The 24,082-nt window shown below is 38.5% G+C and overlaps 1 protein-coding gene across 2 annotated transcripts in view; it reads left to right on the forward strand.

Annotated features, from left to right (window-relative positions):
* Diaph3 (diaphanous related formin 3) overlaps positions 1 to 24,082 on the forward strand; it is a 336,634-nt gene that overhangs the window by 182,870 nt on the left and 129,682 nt on the right. For both annotated transcript variants that reach the window (XM_032917289.1, XM_032917288.1), the window contains one exon: positions 21,506 to 21,601. In XM_032917289.1, the coding sequence (XP_032773180.1) occupies positions 21,506 to 21,601 (96 nt within the window). The remainder of the gene's footprint in view (positions 1 to 21,505; positions 21,602 to 24,082) is intronic.

A 24,082-nucleotide genomic window follows, 5' to 3' on the forward strand; every position in this document is an offset into this window, starting at 1 on the left:
TCCCTATCCCCCATAGTTTAAACATATGAGTCTATGGGGTTCATGCCTAAACATAGCAAAATACAAAATACATTTAGTTCAACTTCAAAAGTCCCCATGGTCTGAAGTAGTCTCAACAGTGTTAAAAGTTCAAAGTTCAAAGGTTCTTTTGAAATTCATCCAATCACTTAACTGTACTCCCCAAAGCAAGAAAGGAATACAGCTATGCAAACTCCAGACTCCTCATCTCCATTTCTGATGTCAGAGCAGTGTTCAGATCTCCAAGTTCTTTTTCATCTTTGTTGACTGCAACAAACTGCTTTCTCCAGGTGGTTTCCACTTCCTGTTAGCAGCTTTCCTCAGCAAATAGCCCAAGCTCTGTCATCTCAAACATCTCGGATCTCCAAGGCAGCTTCAATGCTACAGCATCTTGTTTCAGTGTCTGGGATCCACACATGATCTTCTGGGCTCCTCCAAGGGGCTGGTATCACTTCTCCAGCTCTGCCCTCTGTAGCACTGTAAGCTCAGGTTGATCCACTCCACTGCTGCTGCTGCTGCTCTTGGTGAGATCCAGGGTACTGGCATCTCCAATACACTGGGGTTTTCTGCTGCGTCTAGGCTTCACCATAGACACTCACAGGCTCTCTTCATGGTGCCCAGCTTCAACTCCTTTGCATGACCCCTTCAGTCCTGGGCCATCATTTGTCACTGAGGCTGCACCTTCACCAATGGCCTTCCTTGGCCTCTCACTGTGCCAAGTCTCAGCTGCTTTTCATGACCCCTTCATGTCTTCAAAACCAGTACCACCTGGGTGACTCTTACACATTACCAAGTCCAGCTGCAGCATGAGGTACAACCTTGACTATCTCTGGAGCACAGCTTCTCTGTGCTCTGAGAAAACACTTCCCAGGAGATTTCACCTCAGCGATGCTGGCTCTTCTTGATGATCACTAAGTTCTAACCAGCTTCAGCTGTCCCTGGAGTCCTTTTCTTTTTTTTTTTTTTTTTTTTTTTTTTATCATTCTCTGATTTTATTTCATTTTTTTAAAAAGTAACAGAGAAGTTTAAAATTCCTCCTTTTTAAAACAGTTACTTAGCAAATAAAAAACCCAAACACTAATACCAAATTACAAATACATGAGATGCCTGAAATAGGACTACAGGGAACAAATAGATATTGTAAATTTGCCAATTTTGCCTGGAGTCCTTTTCATTCTAGACTCTAAAGCCAGAGCCACATGGCAGCTAGCATAAGGATCTTAAAGCCACAGTGACACACCTACTCCAACTGTTCCACACCATCTAATGCAACCATACCCTAGGCCCCGCACAATTCTATTCTTAGATGTGCTACTAAGTCCTTAAATCTAGTAGAACCACCTCAGGATTCAAATGATAATTTAATGATAAAAAGCTGTTACACATGATAGCAGAAGATTCACAACTATGTGGGAAACTTGTGATTCTGCCCAGAAGATATATATATATATATATATATATATATGTATATGTATATGTATATGTATATGTATATGTATATGTATATGTATATATATATGAATGACTCTGCATTCTGCTGTTAAACATAACTAGTGAAATTGACACAAAATATTATGCAATTAATTAAGACTGTATAGTTTAGTTAAACATATGATCTCTGGTTTCTTATAATGTAATTATTATAGAGATTTTAGAAAATGAATGAAAATTACTACCCTAACTCCTGTATTGCACTTAAATTCATTATAGGATTATATGCATTTTTTCATAGTATCTTCCAAAATTAGTGTTATATTAAAATGTTAATAGTTTATAATATACTATATTTTAAATGTTCATAGTATAATAGTATATATATACTAAATATTAATAGTGTATATATACACTTATATCTGTACTGTGTATATTTACACACTGTTAAGTGACATTTTTGATTAATAAAATGGAGTATTTCATTTAGTTTTTGTATCTCCACTGTTCATTTTGTTTTCAAATAATTTAATTTCATAGTGGTTATTAGAACGGACTTGTGAACAAAATAGGCTCTCCCGTTGATGTCCCACTTCTTTGCTGCTTAAGTTCTGCTATTTCTTCTGGGAAATCACTTCTGTGACTTCTCAGACTTGAATAGATTTGTTATTCCACACCACTTTCCTTTTTATTCTCACCTGCTGGTTTGTAAATCTAACAAAGTTTGCTTTGTGCTTAATAATGTCCTCCTTTTTTCTTCTGTTATAATGTCCCAATGGCAGGGCCTGGTTATTTTCTGCCTGCCTTATTTCTTGTATAGCAGCAATGTGTGCTGTTCACTGATTTATAGTGAACATGCGTTTGGTGAGTAAACAAATGAGTTGGAGTCCAGTATATGGGCAGTGACCACACTGGTGGTTACAGTGGTGGTGATACTGGATGCTGGGGAGAGCAGTACTGTCTGTCTGTCTGTCTGTTCATGGGCAGAAAGGTGGGGAACTCACTAAAAAATGAACCAGGAAAATTTATGTTCATATTAAGGGAGTCTTTGTGTGACACATTTAAGCATTGAGATTCCATTCTGTCACTTATTTATTCATAATTTAATGTACTCTGCTTTACATTCTGTCACAAATTTTGTAATATTTTTACTAGAGGTATGAAATGTTGTTTTGGCATGACACCCCCACATCAGATAGCTCTGGAGTGGATAAAACAACAGCAACAACAACAACAACAACAACAACAAGCTCACCAAGAGAAAGGCTCTGCTTACCTGAGCTGGCATGACGAGGAAACTCTTTTTAACCCTATAAAAAGAGTAAACGAAAAAGACCAATGAGTAGTCCACTTCATATTTCATATTTCTACTTTAGTTTGTGCTCTTAGTACCTAGAAAACCAGCCATCTTTGCTTAGCTTTTTGGAGCAGCTTTTTAAAAATTTCAGGTGAGAAAGAAATGCTCAGGAAATTTGAGCAAATTTTGCTGTTTTTTTTTTTTTTTTAAATTAGTCAAATACAACAAAAACTAGACACATAAAGATTAGGACATTCTTCCTGAGTGTTGGGAAGGATAATGGTAGGGGCTCGAAAGCGAGCCAGCTTGAAGCAGAGGTCAGTGTTCTGAGTGGTTTCTTGCATATTTCAAGACCAGAAAATATAGGCGTGTGAAGCATATCCTGGCATGCGCATGCTGTAGGAATTGGTTGAGTGCTATAAAGTCATATACATTTTTAGCACAGCTTTTGGAATGAAATGGCACAAATGAAGTCGTAGGCTCAAGTAGACATTAATATTGAGACTCAGTGGCGGACATTAACTTCGCCTGCTTGGATCCGTCTCTTTTTTTGTTGGTGATGTTTTTTGTTCGGGATGAGTGTTCAGACTCTTCAAGCTCAGCTTCAGTTTTCTCATCTGATGAGGGTTAATGTCTACCTACAGGGATATTAAGAGGCAGTGTGCTGGGTACCTCGTATGATACCCGAGTCTCACGGCTTCCTCAGCGCCAGTTCGCCATCACTATCAGATTCACTTTAGTTTATATTGCTAGCATGCTGCTATGAATGGAGCATTGAATTGGATATTATCTTACATTCTCTTCTATATCTAGGATTTCTTTATTGATATTATTCTTGATATCATTAGGATGTTAATTATTGTTTTAAAATCTGTTTCAATAGCCATATTTCACTTAAACAGGTTATAAGATTAAATGCAAAACACAAAGCTCTCTCTTTTTTCTCAGTTATCCTTTAATTACCTTGCATCTCACTATATAATATGGAACATACTGCTTTTGTGAATTAACATGGCAACCATGATCATTGCTATTTGTTTATTTTCTAGTAGGAAAGTGTTAAGGAAATCATCAGGCATTTGGCCAGACAGACTTGAAGTTCGAGAAGATTGCTGTTTGTGCTAATGGCATTTCCTCAACTTCTTCCGAAAACTATTGCAATGAGCACGAGCCTCTCTCTACTAATTGTAATGCATTCCTGTACCCCATAATCTATGAGAGTGTTCCCCTCTGCCCTCGGCCTGTCCAGCTGTTGTCTTGTACAATTATCAGCAAGTTATTATTCCGGTATAAGCTGTGTCATGCTCGAAAGTAGGATGAAAAAATGGTAATGAGCACGCATGAATGTTGGTTGATGAAGGTTAAGTGGTTGCAGATAAGCTCTCTACATTCTTCCCCGTGAATGTTCAGGCTGAGGCAGTGGGTTCTGATGAGGAATTACAAACAAATGGTGCTGATTGACAGTTCCTGATTTAACATTAAAATGGGATCTCACAGCAAATTGTGTGTTTCAGCTGAATAATAGATGCGATGTTGTTGACCCCGGTGTGCAACACAACATTTCAGCCGTGCCTTTAGTTTACATTTTCCCCTCTTGTACCAGATCCTCAAAATCTCTAATTCTGTATCCTGTATTATTGTCAAAGTATGCCTGACAGTCTGAAATCATTGAAAATACAGACAATGAGTACATTTACTATGTGCCTACATTTTTATAATGATAACTTTGTAATTTTTCATGATGAAATACAATTTCAAACACAAGATCTGTATAAACAAATAAGCATACATCACTATTTACTGTCAATATATTTCATCACATGCATTTTACAGGGTAATCCAAGTGCTTTTTCAGCACTTGTCCCTTACAGACTAGTTGAAATTTGTCATATATATTCTTAGGGCTTGGATAAATTGTAAGGAGTATTTTGTGTACTACCTATTAAATTTCAAAACTAATTTTCCCTTTGAAGAACTGACATACTGTTTAGTAATGTTACTGAACCTTTCTCGTCCTTCCCAATGAGTAGTAATTATGAATTTGGTGCAGCATGGGAATCTTTGATTTATGACTGTAAAATACTGCACAAATGTTTGCTTTTAACTATTTGAGTTGTTAGGCCATCGTGGAAAGGATCTAGAACTTTGTTTCATTTTATACAAGATACACTTCTTAAATAACCTTGGGACTCTAATGCTGATGGGACCTGTATCTCTCTTTTTGTCACTCGGTGATGAAAAGCTTCAGAGTGTCTGGCAGTAGACATACCATTTGGCATTTGATAATTGGGTTATTTGTTGGTACTTGAGAAATATTTTTATGTGCTCTGTAGAGACAGTTTCCTGTGAGTCACTGCCTTCTTAATGTCTGAGCTCAAGCAAATTTTTCATACAAATACATTTTTCATATGGGAACTTTGCTTTGTGTAAAGTACATTTTTCCCCTTCAGAGCATCAGGACATCTTTGCGCTTAAGAACATTTTTCTCCCTTCAGAGCTCTGTAATCTCTATTGTATTAGGACCTAAGTCTACCCTGCTAGTGTGGCTGCTGCTTCTGTCACTGACTGAAATTGGATATACAAATCAGACTCCTTCAGGGCCAGATGCTTCTAAGTATTATGCCTCGGATGCAGTTATCTGCCTTCAGCAAGCAGGGCTCTCAGTTTGGTTTATGAGCCAATCATGGTGAATCATCCTGCCATCCAAACAGCCAGCTGACCGGCTAGTCTGCCAGGCTCTATGCAGTATGGGTTATTGTCCACTGTGAAGTGACCTAACTCCCAAGGCCTGGTCCCTAAGCCAGGCAGCAGTGCTTCTCCCTTCATATGGTGTAATCTAATGAAGATTATAAATTGTCAGGAATAGAACAGTGACCATGGCATCTGGTACTGGGCGGGTCAAGAGTAAGGTATGGCTGCTTGTTTAGAGGGGCAAGTCCTGGCAGGCATCTGAAGCCACAGAGAAGAAGTAAAAGCACAAAAGAGAAGAAGGAATTAGTTAGCATGGGAATGGAGTGCCAAGAGCTCAGGTATAGGAAATATTAAGCCCTTCTACTGAGAAGAATGTAAGTTCCTTAACCATTTAGTGCCAATTCATCACATTACGTGATGTGAGGGGGCTAGAGATGAGGCTTGAGAGCGGGATCACTTGGAAAAGCTTCATAGAAACCTTTGAGTGTTATGAAGTATGACCATATGATTGTGGAAAACAGGAAGAAAGGACAGTCTAGTAGTAGGGTTGGTCATAGGGACCAAAGGGAATATTTGATATCTTACCAACTCATGTTTGGTAGCATGATACTGGCCTACAGAAGAGAGTGAAAATGATTCATCGTAAGGTGTGAACATGTGTCTGTATTGCATATTAGCAGTCAGTATAAAAGCCAGTTCTTTCCAAAGGCTTTGTATGTCTGTTCAGTTCCTAGGAATGCCTTAAACTAGAGCTACTTTCTCATTAACATGAACAAAAACATATTTTAAATAAATTAGAGCTAAGGATAGTTTTTCTTTAACCCAAGTATGCATTAGTTCATAAGCAAACTTAACTTATCAGCAATCTCAGTGCATGTAAGGCATGGCGGCCATAGTAGTGAGATTGTGAATTACTTCCTGTAAACTGGATTCCTGCAGCTCAGCTTCCTGTTAGGACTCGGTTGTCTTTCACCCAACAGAAGCATCAGAGTTCAAGTGTGATAAGTTCTGAAACAGACTGTTTTGTTTTCCTATTGCCTGTGCCAGTTAGCACTCAGATGCCCAGAGCTTTTGCATTTCTGGTTTTTATGATTTCGTAAACTCAGTTTTTCTTCTACATTGTATGTATGTTCTTTTCTGTTGTTTTCACTTCTTTGTATGTTTACACACATGTAAACATTGTGCCTATACTTAGACAGTAGCTTTCCATAGAGGAGCCAGGAAGAGGTGTCCGTTAAATACATCCCCGTTTAACTTTTAAGAACCATGCAGCATGATGCCTTTTCTGATTCATCTGTGAGATGTTATTTTTTGCTGCTTTGATCCTCCAAAGTGCTCCATTGATCTTTTTCCTTGATTGGCCTCAAAGAATTGGGGCAAAAATAACCTTTTCACAAACTCTTTCAGTGGGCTTCTGATAAGATAAATATCAAACGATGCCTGACCTCTCCAGTGCTTCTGCTTTGACATAAGAGATAGTATCATTGTATAGCTTTATCTCCCATTGTCCTAGTTCCATTTGAACTTTAAGACAAAGCCCTGTGCCTTGGTTTACTCTGTTCATCTACAGTCAGTCCCAGGCCACTGACTTGGAAATTTCTGAGTGGATCCATGAGTGAATTGAAATGAAGGAGTTTGCTTCAGACCTTCTCTGTAGTGACAAGGGAGTCTTAGGACATGCCCACAGGAGAGTGCCTCCAGTTCTGGTGTCCTTGTAACAATGGTTTCTCACTGGTCTCTGGTTAATGACATCTTAGTGACATAATTTCAAAGCAGGAAGTGGATATTTCCTGTTTATTGTGGATAGTGGTGTGGCCTTGGAACTGTCACTCAAGTTTTATCTCTAAAGTATAGTGAAGCAATTCTTGGTTCTTGATTTGTCAGTAAAGAAAGCCAGGGGCTAATTCTTGGGTGGAACATACAGGCGGGACTTCAGTTCCAAGGTGGAAAAGGCAGACTTGAGACGAAGAGAGGGGGTTTCTGTCCTGCTTTGGAGGCAGAAGAGACAGCAACCATCTGTCTGGGGGTTGGAAGAGCTGGGAAGAGTGGCCACTGTTACAGGAAGGTGGCCAAGGATGTTTGACTGGGGCCAGGTAGTACTAGCCACTGAAGTTTAGGGCAGGTAGAGAGACAGACAGAGATAATAAATTGGTAAGGGAATGCTTTTCCAGGCAGGAGGATCAATGCCTAGAAATTGTGCCAAGAAAGCAAGTTGTAAAGGAATGAATGTGTACATGTCTTTGATCCAGGGATACAAGGAGCTGGGAGGGGGCCGATCCTGGAGCACACAGCAGTAACAGGAAGCTACAAACCACAGTATACTCCTTTCCAGGTTAGCACTGCAGGACTGTGAAACAGCTGATCTTCATCAATGAACAAAAATATTCATACTCTTTAGATGGAGACAAGTTGATGACATTTTGGGGTAAGAAGATTTTTAGGTAGATAAAATGAATGCTACTATGTGTGATAAAATAAAAAGTACAGACTATATACTCACATACAGTTCCTATGTATGTGAGTGCAAGTGAGAAACAGGCTCTGACTTTGAAGACATGGATGTCTTCCTGCCTTAGCTTTGTGTGCTAGGTTTATGTTTTGAACACAAAGTTTGACTGTAGTGTAATAATATTATTAAGGAAGTGTTGAGAAACAATTGAAACCCACATCAGTTCAGACAGTAGCAAACAGGTACATTATGGCAGTATTACACACAGCATGTTGCCAAGTGGTAGACTGGGAATGAAGCTCTTTAAAGAATGGTGACTTCCTATATGGACATGGACAAGTGTACAAGTCTTATTACCCTGTTAAATAGATAAAATACAAGAGAACATATATGGTACAAGTTAGTTGGATTTAAAACCCCTAAACTGTAAATGCATACTTCTTTTGGTGTTTATATTTTCCCACATACACAAATCTATAATATTTTATTTGTTTACCAGTAATGGCTGTTTATCTGAATAGTTTTTGCTTTTTTGCTGGTAAATATTGGTGTGTGTATAGTAGGGGGTTCAACTTTTTAAACACCTTCTCCATTTGACTTATTCTTTTGTTTTAGGATGAAATGTTCTACAGATATCTGTTAAATCCATTTGGTTCATAACCTCTGTTTATTTCTCTGTGTCTGTTTAGTTTCTGTTTCCATGATCTGTCATTGATGAGAGTGGGGTGTTGAAATCTCCTACTATTATTGTGTGAGGTGCAATGTGTGCTTCGAGCTTTAGTAAGGTTTCTTTTATGAATGTAGGTGCCCTTGTATTTGGAGCATAGATATTTAGAATTGAGAGTTCATCTTGCTGGATTTTTCCTTTGATGAATATGAAGTATTCTTTTTGATATGAATATGAAGTTATCTTTTTTGATAACTTTTGGTCGAAAGTTGATTTTATTCACTATTAGAATGTCTACTCCAACTTATTTCTTGGGACCATTTTTTAGGAAAATTGTTTTCTAGACCCTTTGCTCTAGTGAATTAAAAATTATGTTTTTTTTTTCTTTTTTTTTTAAGAGAACAAGCCCAGAATGAAAGAGTAATTAGCTAAGCCATCATTCTTAATTTTATTCTTTACAATATTTTTAAATTGGATATTTTTTTTATTTACATTTCACACGTTATTCTCTTTCCCAGTTTCCCATCCTCCCCTTCTTCTATAAGGGTAATTTCCCTCCCCAACACTCCCCCCCTTTTCTACCTCCCCACCCTGACATTCCCCTATCCTGGGGGTTCCAGCCGTGGCAGGACCAAGGGCTTCTCCTCCTATTGGTGCCCAACAAGGCCATCCTCTGCTACATATGCAGCTGGAGCCATTTCTGATTTGTATTGTTTAATTAGAAAGCTACAAGACTACTTCAGTAAGAAAAAAAATGAATTTCTGGAGTAACAATACATGACTTATTTGTTTTACTTTTAAATAATAACTATTTAGAAATAACCTTTGCACTGTAAAGGAATTTTTATGAAGTGTTTTACATACACAGGATTTCCTCAATCCAGTAAACTCCATCCAGACAACATAAGTTCCATAGTCATTTTTTTTTTTTTCAGATGATGTATGTTATCCAAGGAACTCCATCTGAAAGGAAAGAAATCACTGTGTGTGTGTGGACAGAAGTAATTGATGAAAAAAAAATGTCACCTCTCCTTAGCTTGGGAGGAGCTGAGAAGGCATTCTGAGTTCTGGAGCTGAGGAGAGTGGCAGAGGGTGTGAGCGTGATTCACCTTGCCCGCAGTAGCTCGGTGGAACCAGTGTCTTACGTGTTGCTTGCTTGTCGAGCACGCGGATGCATATATTTAGTAGAAAAGATTCTCCTCTCTCCTCCTTCTCACTGAGTCAACTCCTTAAAAACATGATATATAGTATTTTGTATGAGTGTATATATTTTTTATAGTAAAGTTGCAGGACGATTTATGTACTATGAACCTTTCTAGTTACTTTGATGTAGTCCTTATTGCTGAAAGCCTAGCAGGTCTCCTTAGCCCTAGAGTATGTGTACCCACTCCTTTTCAAATTACAGTCCAAAGTATTTAAATTTCTCTGTCCTTTTCATTCCTGTCTTGTTCTTGAGTGCTTGTGCGTGAATGAACTAAGATAATCTTTCTCTTGAATTTAAGGGTATGAAGTGTGACACAAATATTCTGCAGGCTTTCCAATTTTTCTTTGGACCTTTGTCACTCCCAGGTATGATTCGCCCAGTCGGTTCCTCCCAGAACAATCTCTTGTCCACTGGTTTCTATCTGGTGTAGGAGGAGACGAGCACATCCTGTAGAATCCATTTAAATTGTGAACTCTTCCTCTGATCTCCTGGAAGCTTTTCCTTGGCCTCAGGGGCTCTTGTCTTGCAGGGACCGTGCTGTCCTGATATCCTGAATCCGGCCTTACTGTAGCATGCTGTCTTCAGATTTATATAAACGGAAGGTCTGGGATTGCTTTATTCTTTTCTCCTATAAATTCTTCATTTTTACATAGTTCAACTACACAGCTTTCAGACTGATCAAATCTATTTGGAAATTCTAACTTTATTGTTGAGCAATAATTTCTAATTGTTAAGTTTGTCTTTTCTTCAGGAATTTGAATGTCCCTGATTCTGATATGGCTATGCTATGGGAAAAATTTTCAAGGAAGCTGAAGATTGTTTTAGTTACTACCTCTTCAGTACTTGCTCTTTGTTTTCCCTGAGTGTAGAATGATTGGTGATCACTGTATATTACACTGCTTTTCCAAGAGCCTCGCATTGTTTCCTTGGTCTCAGTGTTCTCCAAATGACTAAGAGCATATGTCCATTTGCTAGATCCTCTTCTCTCTGCCTTCCTGTTCTTGTCATACTGGTTTTGTTTGTTTGTTTGTTTGTTTTCTGTGTGTATATATTTTGTTTAATTTTGGTGTTAGGTGATTTTTTTTTGAGGTTTAATTTCAGGTTTCAAGGTTTCACAAGATCAATTATTTTTGACAAATTATTTTCAGCATGAAAGAAGATGGTTTAAGAATATGCACATGAGCCAGACCTAATCTCAGCTACATAAGAAGTTGAGGCAGGAAGATTCCAAGTTCAAGGCCAGCCTGAGCAACTTTGCAAGATTATTTAAAAATAAAATGTGTGAAAAGAGATATGCGAACATAGCTAGGGGTAGAATGCTAGTCCCCAGCTTGTATCCTGTGTCCACACATGCATACACACATAGTCATGTGCACACAGAAAAACATCTTTTTTGAAAATATTTTAAAGGTGAAAATTTTATCATGTGTCAGAGCTTCACAATTGATAGGCGTTTCTAAACACGGATGTGTTGGTCTGTGCAGTGTTTTAAATTTCTCTTTTGCACGTTAACATTTACTATCTGGTAATTTCATGGAGCATTTGAACTTGAGACAGTTTTTAATTAGTTGAGGGAATTTATAGGAAGGACTATTTCATGTTGCAGTAAAAATTCTTCCCTATATAATGTAAATGTTCAAGGGTCATGGGGCCCAACATAACTGTGAAGCAATTGATTTTAAAGTGAGTTTTTTCCCTTTTCATAAGATTTAAGCTTCTGCATTCTCATTAATTAAAAACTTCGTCCATTACCCTTTCACTGAATAATTGGATTACTTCCTATTTTGTCTCTTTCTTTTTTTGGGTACTATATGTGTAGATTTTTTGGTGTATTTATCTCTGTATATTAATATGTAATCTGTCTATTTTCTATCTGTTGATGATTATGTGCTATATATACATATTGTATGAGTATTTGTGTGCATGTATGTCTTCCTGTAAATGTACATGTTGGTATGTACAGATATATGTACATGATTATGTCTTATGCTGTATGTATATGTGTGCATTATGTGTTTATATGTGTTTATGTATGTGTGCATGCATGCAGAGGAATGTATGTCTACCTTTTCTTTTAATAGCAGATTTGGTCATTAAGATAAAGTAAAAATTTGAGCATGGGAAGCAGTCTAGAAAACACTGAGAAATTAAGGCTTTATTAAAGAAAATACACAATTTTAAATTTGACATTGGAAAGGATTAGGATATTGTTCTTGGGTTTGCCACTTTGATATCATGGAGAGAGTTCTGCTTCCGCTCTCTTCTTGTTCCTGGAAATTGCTTAGTGAGAACTACACAAATTGATCCACAACAAAATGTGCAGAATGCTTCCTTGGCTGTTGAAGGAATATTCCAAGAGAGCTTTCCTGGCTCTTGGTCCTGGATGAAGCACGAGGCTGAGTGCAAAGGGCACTCTGCCTCCTTTCCAGAATTGCCTTCTTTATTTTTTCCAAGTCCCAGTGGCATATACAGAGCTGAGGAAAATGCTGGGATTTTTTTTTTTTTTTAACTCCCCTTGCTTTCAGAATGGAAGGAGATAAAAGATGAGAGGACTTTACTGATCTGTCTTGAGTAGAGTGTAATTAACTGTGGAATGAGGAGTGAAGTCACTCTTTCCTGGAAACCCTACTGTTAACTAGTTTACATGTGCTATGTGTCTTCCAAGGCCAGAGGCGAATATTACAGAAAGCAGAGAAGGGACTTAGTTCTCTAGAATGTGAAGTGTCTCAGCTTTCTTCATACATTTGGCAAAGTCAGTCATGGGAGGGCCAGCGGGGAGGTAGAGGCAAGAGAAGGATGGCTTTGCCTTTTGTGAGGTAGCAGGCTCATGTCAGGACAGGAGAAGTGCTGTGGGCATGACTGTGTAAGCATAGACCACGTGCATCCTACACGATGACTGGGTTTTCTTCTTGTTTGATGACTTTGTGTTCACTTAGAAATTTTTCTCTTCATTTTAAAAGCAAAGCATTGACTGTTCTTATTCTTAAGTAGATTTTAGTGAAAACAAACATTGTTCGAATGACTTGAAATAAAGCCCTTTAAAGATAGATATTTTCTTTAAGTTTTAAATTGTGCTTAAATAGACATAAGACTTTAGTATCTGTTTGTGTTTAATTGTGCAGTTCTGGGCCATTTCCACTGCCATTTCCCAGAGCCTTTCACTGTCCAGTGTCTTTCCCTTTTCTTTCTTTCCCTTCTGTTCATACTGTGAACACTCTTCTCTCTTTCACCTGAAGGCCATTATTTGAAATATGCTTTTCTCTAATAAAGTATAACATGCACTCTACTAGTCCTACTGTAGCCTCTCTTTTATACCTATGTAGGGCTGTTTTTCTTTGCGTGAACCAAGCATTTCATATGTGTCGGCAGTCTTGGGCAGCACAGCATGTAATATGCCCAGCATGGAAGACAGCACAGATACATAGTGGAAAACTCCAGGCTCTTGTTCTTCTTGTTTGCATTGGTGATGGGTGTTGTTGTTTGCTTGTTTGTTTGTATTGTTTTTTTTTTTTAACCAAAATCTGGAGCCTTCAAAGGCAGAATATTTAGGCACATCAAGGAAATAAACACAATAATAGCACTCATTAGCAAGGATAATTGACAGCTAGGACGGTCTGAAATGCAGTCTGGAACCTTCACCACAGGATGAAGAGTTTGACTGTGGCAGAGGACAAGTGGCTAGAAGGCCCAGCTGAGCCTGCAGAGAAAAGAAACCAGGATAAGAAGGAGGGATAGTGACTTCGGAGGCCAAGGAACAGAGGTCCATGGACTTGCACATGTTCAGTCTGCCTTTTTTCCTACCCAGACAAATCTATTTTCTGGTCAACACTGATACATTTGTAACCCTTCCCAGCACAACATGAAGGCCGTTGGTAAAGACAGGTTACTCTGGCAAGGGCAACTTTGTAAAGCATCATTATTTTGGCGCAAAAGCAGATTAATGTGAAGTGATGTTGGCATTGTTATTCCTTACGTTTGGTCAGGGTTCCCACATGTATAAGAACCTGCAGAACAAATACAACGAAACAAAATCATCCAAGCTTGCTGTCATTAAATATAAGTTGAGTATTTTAAGTTTTGTTTCTTAATTTTGACTATTTCGTGCTCAGTGGAATTCCTTTAGTTAGTATCTTAGGATAATAATACTTTTTAATTCTGTCAGGTTTGAGATAATCTGACCATTTTCATGAAGCTGTGTCTGTTTTTTTCCATACAGTGATACCCCAGGGATAGTGTGCTCAGCACTACAGCATTAACATGTTTTTGTTAGTTAATATAATTCATGGCTACCCTTTCTAGTCTCAGGTTGCTTAGCACTGTGTGTACAGACACTAATAAGCTGGCTTATTCAATCCAGCATGCTGGAGATCCTGAATTGCCCACATTCTCCTGCGGACTTAATCCTTCTTTGTAATTAGGAATGTACACCCAGTTCTTGCTCTTCCTGTAATGGCTTCTTCTCTTTCGGCGGCATATTCTCTGGTGTGAGCTCTAACATGTCATGTATTAGTGTTCAAAGGCTGCATTGCAGATTCTGGTAGCAGAGGCATATTTCTACTTCCCTAGTATTGTCTGAATATGTACACGAGAAGGTTGTGCTGCCAAGACATTGCTTCATTGTAGAAATGCCCTTTATGAGTACATGTATTTTTCCATGATGATGAAATGCCAGTATTCTGGTGAATTCACAAGGAACAGGAACAGGTAGGAGAATGGTTCTTTAGGGTAGGAAAACACTAAGGCTCATGGGAAAATATATAAGGGTATTTTTCTGCGTTACAAACTGAACCAAGAACAATCATCTGACAAATGGATATAATTTCTTTCTCAGTGGGGTTCTTAATTCTAATACTGTTTTCCTTTTTCTGTTTGACTTTACATCTATAAGATCAAAACTGGCCTCCGTGCAACATGCACATTCTTATCTGTGCCCCATCACCACCCAGAGCAGACTAATATTCAGACTAATATTTTCCCCTCACAACTGGTTTTTTAAATTAATTATTTTATTTATTTACATTCCAAATGTTGCCTTCCTCAGTCCCACCTTGCAGAGTTCTTTCCTCATTCCCCCTTCTCTGAGAGGGTTCGCTCAACCCCCACACCCTCCCTCCCTTGGATGTCAAGTCTCTATAGGATTATTTGCATCCTCTCCCACTGAGGCCCAAGCTAGCTGGCAGTCCTCTGCTACATATGTGCCAGGGGCCTCAGTGTAGCCCAGGTATGCTCTTTGGCTTACCCTGTGGGCACTCCCAGGGTTAGTTAACACTGTTGGTCTTCCTGTGTGGCTGTCATTCTGTTCAGCTCCTTCAGTCCTTCCCCTTACTCTCCATAGGGCTCCCTGTGCTCAGACTAATGCTTGGTTGTGAATATCTGCGTATTTCTCAGTCGGATGCTGGTAGAACCTCTCAGTGGACAGCCAGGCTCATGTCTGCAAGCACAACATAGCATATGTAGTAGTGTAAGGGTTTGTGGCCACCCATGGATGGATGCCAACTGGGGATGGTCACTGGTAAACCGTTTGTTTAGTTTCTGCTTCATTTTTGTCCCTGCATTTCTTTTAGACAGGAACAATTTTGAGTTGAAAAATTTGAAGGTGGGTTGCTGTACCCATCCTTCCACTGGGGTCCCTGTCTAACTATTAGAGGTGGCCTCTTCAGGTTCACTCTCCCCCTTGTCCTTCCTTGAGCAGTTTGGTCGCCGTCCCCCTGGTTGGAGGGAAAACCTCCTCTGTACCAGCTCTCTGGGACTTTCTAGAGGTTCCCCCCACTTCTCACCGCTGGCAGCTGCATATTGTCATTCATTCTCCTTCTTTGGGCTATCCACAGTTTTACATTTAAAATTATCTAATGTGAATCTGGGGAACACTTTGCCTTTTTAAAAATTCTTTGGTTATGAGAGGCTACTTATACAAAGCACCTGCAGTTATTGGTTCATTTCAAGTTGTGGGTGTAATAATTTTCAAATGAGTAAAGTTTTTCCTTTCTATGGTTGATGTTGGCTTTTGAGAACAACGAAAATATTTTCCTTGACGTATTTCTTGCAGATAGAAGCAATAGGGGGAATAAACTTGACACAGTGGTACATACCTGCAGTCCCAGGACTTTTGGTGGTGATGCAGGAGGATTGTAGTGAGACCTTATTTATCAAACAAATAAAACACATCCTAACGAAAATTCCAACAACAATATGGGAGGTGGAAAGAGTTGGGGAAGGGAGAGGAGAAGAGAGAAGAGAGACAGAAAGACACATTGTGACAGAGAGGAAAGAGAGAGACTGAGAACGAGCTATTGGTAACATTGTTTGGAAGGAGGTGCTTCTCTGTGTCTTCATAGTTACAGACATGTTGGAGTGGTTTTTAAACACACTGTGGGTGGCATCAGCTTTATTAAGTAATAAATTCCTTCTCTCTATTTTTCCAGTGCCTATATTGTAGAGTAAAGCCCTTTGAGGGCTTTTGTTTTTTGACATTGACTCCTGAAGTAGAATATCATGTAATGGGAAATATGCACATATTTGCTAAACTTTTGATGACTTCCATAGACAAAATAATCTTTGCATAAAATTTCATTTAGTGCTTCCACACTCTCCCTAAATAGTTTATAGTTTATAGCCTTGAATTGTCAAAAAGTTCTTTTGCCAGAAAAATTGGTTATGGCAGTCACACATTAATATTTGAACAGAGATATAGCCTATGTATTCTGCTCTGAATGTTTTCTGAATAGTTAGTTGCATAGCATTTTGTTTATGTGTCTAGAAATGCTAAAATTAGGTTTGACAGATCAGATATGACTAAAGCAATTCATACAATTAGGGTTTTTAGGACCAAACTATTCAGAGTTTGCCAAGGTTGTATTGCACACAAACCCTGTTTGGTGTGTATGGTGTGTATAGTGTGGTGTGTGTGTGTGTGTGTGTGTGTGTGTGTGTGTGTGTCTGTCTGTCTGTCTGTCTGTCTGTCTGCACATGCACAGTTGTTTTTCACTACAAGACTTTTCGCCTACACCTGCAAGTTTTTTTATTTTAAACCTGAGTTTTCCAAGTTTTATATAAAACCATGTTTTTATATCAGAACCACCAATAGTGTGAGATCCTTTGTTGGCTGTTTGCTTTTTTCTTAAAGTCCTATTTCTTAAAATTGTCAATCATTTTATCTGAACAGGGACTGAGCCCTAGCGGGTTATCTCTCACTGGAGAGAAGTTTCTTTCCATCCTGAACTGTAATTGTTTTCCAAATCTCTGAATTCAGCTAATTGTATTCTGAAGGTTGTGTATTCCTCTTCCCTTCCTCAGGCCAGTTACCTTCTGAGCATGCTCTCTGTGAGCATCTGTCTCAATCCTTCCTAGGCCAGTCGGTCACAGTCAAATTCTGTGCTTGACCACCTGTAAATAACTTCTGCAGCCAGCTTCCCTCATCTGTAGAGCAGCTGGTGTTCCGTATTCTTGACTGTTGTGCTTCTAAAGTTTGTGACGTTTCCCCATTCTTTATTAGCGTCTTTGAATATCTATAAGGCAGACATTAGTGTGGTGTAAGCCGTTCATTGGGGCCTCATTTCCTCCCTACCCCTCACTCTGTTCTGAATGCTCTGAAGAATGCACACGCCTCTTGCCCTAGATATATTATTTATTCTTACTTTTTCTGTAGTTGGGTAGAATTTGCTGTCACATCGTAGTATTATTGAGTTGAGTTTTAATCCAGTGCAGCTCTGTGTTTTCCATAAGTGTGGAGTCAGCTCATCGCGTTCAGAAGTTATGTATGAAAATGACAATTTTTGTAAGCATTAGCATGCAAAATTTTTTCAAGATTCATGTTAAATAGGTGCTAGGTGCATTTTTGATGTTTTAGGATTAAAAACAGTGTAATATACATTAATTCCGAAAGAATCAAAAATTATAGAAATAGAACATAATTCCATAAAATATTCCATGTGATAAGAAAAAACTGTCTTTTTATGTTATTCTGCTTTTCCTATCAACACATTTTTGACCTGCATTATTCTAGGTTTTTTAATGGTGAAATAATGTATGATAAAATTTATATGCAATCTATGATAAAATTTATATGAAATCTAATTCTTCAAAGGTCACATTTTAAATCAATCTGATTAGAACATAATGGAAAATGGGCTGGAATGAGATGTACAATCATGTACCATGGAACAATAATTTTTAATGGAAATTTTAGAGTGAAGAAAAGATTTTGAAAGGAGATTCTTCATATAATTTTGCTGCTATTTTTGAAACTTTGAACATTTAAAAGGAATAAAGTGAAGACATAATTTAAAAAGACTTTTTGAGTTCATGGCTCTTGGTGGCAGAGAAAGTTTTGTCATCTTTGACTTAATTCTGACATAAAGCCCATATAAAATGCAGCGTATGCTGTGTTAGCAATCACGGGTGCTTTTGAACAGTATTAATCTTCTCATGGAAAAAATGGAGTGTTACTCGTTACTCTACATGTCTAGGAAGTAAGATTGAACATAGACTTCTAATGACAGAACGGCTAGCTCACGAGTATAGATGATCTTAGTGATCTGCTCCTGTGAGTCAGAGTTCATCTCTGGGGGCTGGGGGAATCTCGTCTTGCAGCGAGTGTGTTTTGTGTGGCCGAAGTTGCCAAGCTGCACCCAGGATGTGTGTTCCAGTGTGTGTTTGCTTTTCTGCTGGGGGCTTCTCTGTGTTGTGCACTCTGATGTCTCTGTGTCAGGGGTGGTACAGGAAAGCAGTCACCACCTCATGTCACTTTTCTCATCCCTCTTCAGCACCTGGCCCTCATCTATAGCATCAGAACCAGGACATGTTGAGGCAGAGATGCAAAACTCTGTCACCTTTGCAAGCTCTCTGTACTTAGGGACTTGAGATGTTAGTGTTTCACAGAGGTCATGCCTGCACGGTAATGGGCATGGTGTTTCGGGTAAACTATTCTCACTAAATGACCAGTCTGTTTTATTCATGTTCTTCTGTGATGGATCATTCTTATTGTTGTATTAGTCTTTTTCCCATTCCTATAACAAAATAACGGAAGCTATGTGATCGATACATGAAAGTAGCTTCTTTACTGCAGAATTCTTTACAGTCATGAGAGTGTCACCAGCATCTGCCTGGCCCTTTTAAGGGCATTTTAGTGAATGGCACCATGACAGAAGTGTATGAGCATGGGCAGCTTGCATGGAGAGTCAGGGAGCCCGAGAAAGATATGAAAGGGGGGCCATTTGGCTCTCTGTGCAATCTTCACAAGAAGGAGCAAGGCTTAGACACTTCTCTAACCCTTCTGATCAGAGTGCCAGTGACTTAACACCCTCACCTGTTAGGGGTGCGCTCCTCTTACTGTATTGGGGACTTGAACCACAGTAACTGCTGTATTATCGCACTTAAGTAAATCATTTTCCTGCTTTGCCACTGATTAGAAGTACACAGCTGTTTGGCTGATGTTGAAAAAAAAAGAACACTTTTCAGTTCTAAATCTGCTGATACTATTATTATTTTTTGTCCTTTCATGTCATTCCTTTAGCTAAGTGGACTGCTCTTTGTCATCTCAACGTGGACTGTTTCAACCTTACTGTTTTACTTCCATCGTTTTCCGTGAAACTCCTTCTTAACCCTCTGTCTATATTCTCAGTGTGTATCCGCCCTTTGGCTCTATAAAGATGAGGAAACCATACATTTGTTGCGTTATAATGTTAAATAAGAGTCTAACATCACTTTCTCCTAAGCAAGGGGTAATTAGTTAATACGTGTTTAGTCTCTGAGGGAAAACTGAAGTTGTCAAGGTAGTTAGTACTTTTTGTTTGTCATCGTGATACTTAGTGTACTCCAGTAAGAAGACTGTGGGTGTAGAAGTCATTGATCTACTGCCCACTTTCCTTCCCTTCTGTGAGATGAGCTTACTCTTAGGAGGCGACAGGTGAAGCTGAAGGCTGCCCCGTGCCATTCCTCACAGTTCTCACCGGATGTTGTTTAAAGCTTAAGCTGCCTCTCTTGGCTTTTTCTTCAGAATGCACTAGGAAATGCTTCAGCCTTTGAGAGGGCACTGATAGAAACCAAACCTTACAAATAAGATAGAGCCCGCCCCTCTCTCAGGGATGACATAAATAAAGCACAGATTCCCCCGAAGAAAGGTAGGTTGTAATTTGGTAAAGTTAAGCAAAGGGTTAAGCCATTGTTAATAGATTTTATCCATCTAATTTTACACTGCTTAAAGTGACAAGGTATTATGTGCTGGGAAGGTAATTTTGTGGTCATTTAGTGTCTAGGAAACCCGAACGATACTGCATTTCCATTCTAGGTTTCTCCTCCCCATGTTTTCATGTCCAGTTGCCTTTTAGATGTGATCACATGCAGGAGGAAGGGCTACTTAAACTGAAAATGTTCGAAGCTGGCTTCTTCAGTTCTGTACCTCATTGGCCAGCAAGTAGATTAAGAGATCTCTCTTCTCTGTACTTTGTGAATCCCTGCATTTACACACAGGGATGTGGCGACACAGAAGACGCTTAGTGAGCACCAGTGTGGCTACCCAGGCTTTGTTTTTGGTGTCAGTCATGCACTGGTAGATGATCTCTGGGTCTCTGTCTCTATGATGCTGAAGTCTTCAGTCATTCCTCAGTACTCTGAGAATAAAGTCAAACATCTTAGGTTGCCTTTAAAGATCTTGAATAATTAGATTCTTCATTTATTTTTGATGTTATTTAATTTACCTAATATCATGTGCTCATATGATTTTTTTTCACACATTTGAATCATTCCTTCTATTTTCTTCTTCTTCGTCTGTGTCCTTTCCTCCTTTTCACCTGGCTTTTCTCCTTCTAGCTTTGAAATACTTGCCCCATTATTTCAGGAAGGTCATGCTTGACTTGCATGCCTTAATTTAGTCTTCTTTTCCCCTGTGGTTTTTACTGAAAAATTAATGAGTTTACCAGTGTATGTTGACTGTCACTTATTTTACAGTCACTTGTATTGGACCATAAATTCTTTGATGTTCGGGGAACCTGCATGGTCTAGAGCATGATATGAATGTCACTTAGCCTAGTATTTTGAAATTAGTGCTCAGCATTCCCTATCACAACAAAAGAATGAAAGAAAACATATGATAAAGCCAGCACTGTGTTAATGCAATATATGGGAGTATAATTTATATTCCCTTGGGATGAATAAAATTTACAACAAAAACACATTGCTTATGAAGAATAGTATGTTAACTGAATAATTACCAAAATAGATTTTTAATTTTCAATGAACATGCTAATTCAAACATAAAGTAGCTGTGCATGTCTCTTCTCCTTTCCTTCCCCTTTCACGGTTTCTTTGTGTAGCTCTGGCAATCATGAACTCATGTTATAAGCCATGCTGGCCTCTACCGCCTGAGTGCTGGGATTAAAGGCTTGCACCCCCACTGTCTGTCCTTGGGCTCACTTCTAAACCCCATCCAAATTAAGTTTATCAACTGCTTTAACTGTGTTCTCATTCCATTTAATGACCTGACTAACTGTATACACTCGTACACCTCGTGCTGTTAGTCACCACAGCATAACTGTTCACCAGCAGTTCTCCTCTCAGTCTTGGCCTAAGAGCCACTGGCGCATCCCTGAAGCAGGGTGCATCCTGGGTCTTAGGTGGTAGTATTTTATTTTTATCACTGTGTGATTTAGAGTACATACATGTTAACTTCATTGATGGAAAAAGTTCATTTCCTGCCATTTTGCCCTTGAAGGTCATACTGATTCTAACATAAATTTCTCTGTTGTCTTACAGAGAAAAGGAATACAAATGATTTTGACGAGAAAAAAGTTATTAAGAAGAGAATGAAGGAACTTAAATTTCTAGATCCTAAAATTGCTCAGAACCTTTGTAAGTATCACATATGAATATCATTTTGAGATATCAATGTACTGAGGATCATTTCTTGAAATCTGCTCATTTTGTGTCTTGTTTTCTATCATTTTAATTTCCTAGCTTGAATACCAAATTTAAATATAAGTCTCCTTCATGCAAATTATGAGATTAAAATCTTGAAAAGATTAATATATACTAGAAAATAAGAAAAGGATTTAAGATGAAATTCTGCTTCCTACAAGTACCAAAAGGAACTTTTTTTCAGGTATTAAAGACAAGGAATTCAGGTGATGACATCACACTTTGGAATTCATAATCTTTTCTTTTATTCCTCTGAATAACTACTATTTGTGACACTTGATCATGCAGGACAGCAGTTAGAATACTAATGGAAGTAAAGATGAGGAGTAAGATGAATTCCATTATTCCACCTAAGCAGCTCACAGCCTTTTCTTCACAAGCTCTGGAAATATTTTAGATTTAATTACTGTTACCGGAGCTAAATACGTAGTGCTCAATTGTCTTCTGTGCTGAATTATTATGAGAGAAGGGAATCATTTTGTTCCTAATTCATTTCTTATTGCATCTTAAATGCGTCAAAGGGAGTTTTGCTTTGAGCTGAGATCGTCTGACCTGTTATATTTCTGGTGATGCAAGATCGGTATAAGGCGAAAAATCTCTAAGAATGTTAACATGGCTTTTAGTCAGTTTCTCAGTCGTTACACCCCTCAAGTGAGCTTTTAGCAAATATTGGAACCAAACAGTTCTCTAGCCAGAGGATAATGTTATATGCCATTGATTAAGGATTGTTATATGAGAATTATATGGACAAGAGGTAGACTTGAAAGCCCTCTGAATGGTCAGAAATGACTTTCCATATTCACTATGGCAGAGAATAGCCCTGTTGACAGTGTAAGCCAGGGTTAGGTCTTCATGGGTTATGGTGACAGTGCTACTGGCTGATGTCCACTCTGCTTTTTCTGAGCACAGATTGGTTGGCTCTCTCTGCTTATTTTATATTGGTATCATCGAGTGACATGCTTGGGCCAGTGAATATGTAAATGGAGATGATTTCACTTCAGGGTATAAAAGTTTCGTTGGTCGTTTAGTCTCTTTCAGAGTTGTCCATCCTTTCAGTAAGATGACTACATTATATGGCCCAGCTCCTCTAGTTTGGGATGTGAATAATTCTTCCCTCAGTTGGAAATTATATTTTAATGCATACATACTACCTTAGTGCTGTCTTAAAACAACGTTTTTATGATTTCCCAGGGAATACTGTACCTTCTGAATGGGTCAGCTATAATAATTTCCACAAAGTATTCTTTTCAAAGTTGGATAATGTACTTCTTGGGCAGGGTTGTTTGTTTGTTGTAAATTGCAGAGTATGCCCTGTCAACCACCTGTGGCAATCATTCCTGGCTTCTTTCTGGGCAAGATCCATTTTTGTTATTTCATTTGAATACAACCCATCAGATAACTGTGAACATTGACAATATAAACAGGGAATCCCATAGGTTTTTACCTAAAAATCTTGAATTAGGTAATTAATTTTGACAATAGCCAATAGATATGGTGTGTGTGTGTGTGTGTGTGTGTGTGTGTGTGTGTGTGTGAGTGTGTGTGTGTGTGTGTATACATATGTAAATAATATATACACAAGAATCCTTTTCCTGGTGGTTGCTCTAAGTAGCAGGTATTTATTATAAGTCATTCAACATATTTGGGTGTAACCCCTTATTTAATTATTGTCACCCTTTCTGATTATAGCCACATTTTTTGATTTAAACACTATAGTGCTTTAGCATCCTCTAATAGCCACTAAGAGGTTAGCTGTGGTCAGAGTTGTTTTCAGTTTATGAAACACAGACCTGAGGAATTGACACACATCGAGAGTGGTCTAGACAGTGACAGATAGTTTTGAGTGAAACAACTTGAGTTAAAACAGAGTTGGCAATAGAATGCTGACACTGACTTGGAGAGCTTCCCATCCAAATACTACCTAAGAGCAGAGTGATAAGTCTGTGAGACTTAATTTTCCATCCGTGCCACATGAGATCCACCTTGGAGAAAAGATCTAAAAGTTACCATTTAGCTACCTAACTTGTTAGAAGGTGACTCAAGCCTTATGTGTTGAATTCATGCTGCTTATGGCGATGACTTCAGGCCCAGATTCAAGGATAGAATTCCAGAATCAAGGGAAGTCTCAAGAGTTTTAAAGGATTTGTGTATTTTTTGCCAGATTTCCTTTAAAGTAGGAATAGGAGCTGTATCTTAGGGTTTCCATTGCTGTGAAGAGACCAAAGCAATTCTTGTAATTGGGACTAGCTTAAAGATTCAGAGCTTAGCAAGGCTTTTGAAGAGTCCTGTCACTTTGCTTTCTTTTAAGTGATTCTTTCTGTAATTTTTTTGCCTTCCCTTCCTGGCTTTGCAGTTTTGTAATTATTTTTGTATTTGAGTGCTAAGTAAAACTCTGAATATTAAAGCATTTATCTT

This window comes from Rattus rattus, chromosome 12 (assembly GCF_011064425.1).
Source record: "Rattus rattus isolate New Zealand chromosome 12, Rrattus_CSIRO_v1, whole genome shotgun sequence".
Lineage (NCBI taxonomy): Eukaryota > Metazoa > Chordata > Mammalia > Rodentia > Muridae > Rattus > Rattus rattus.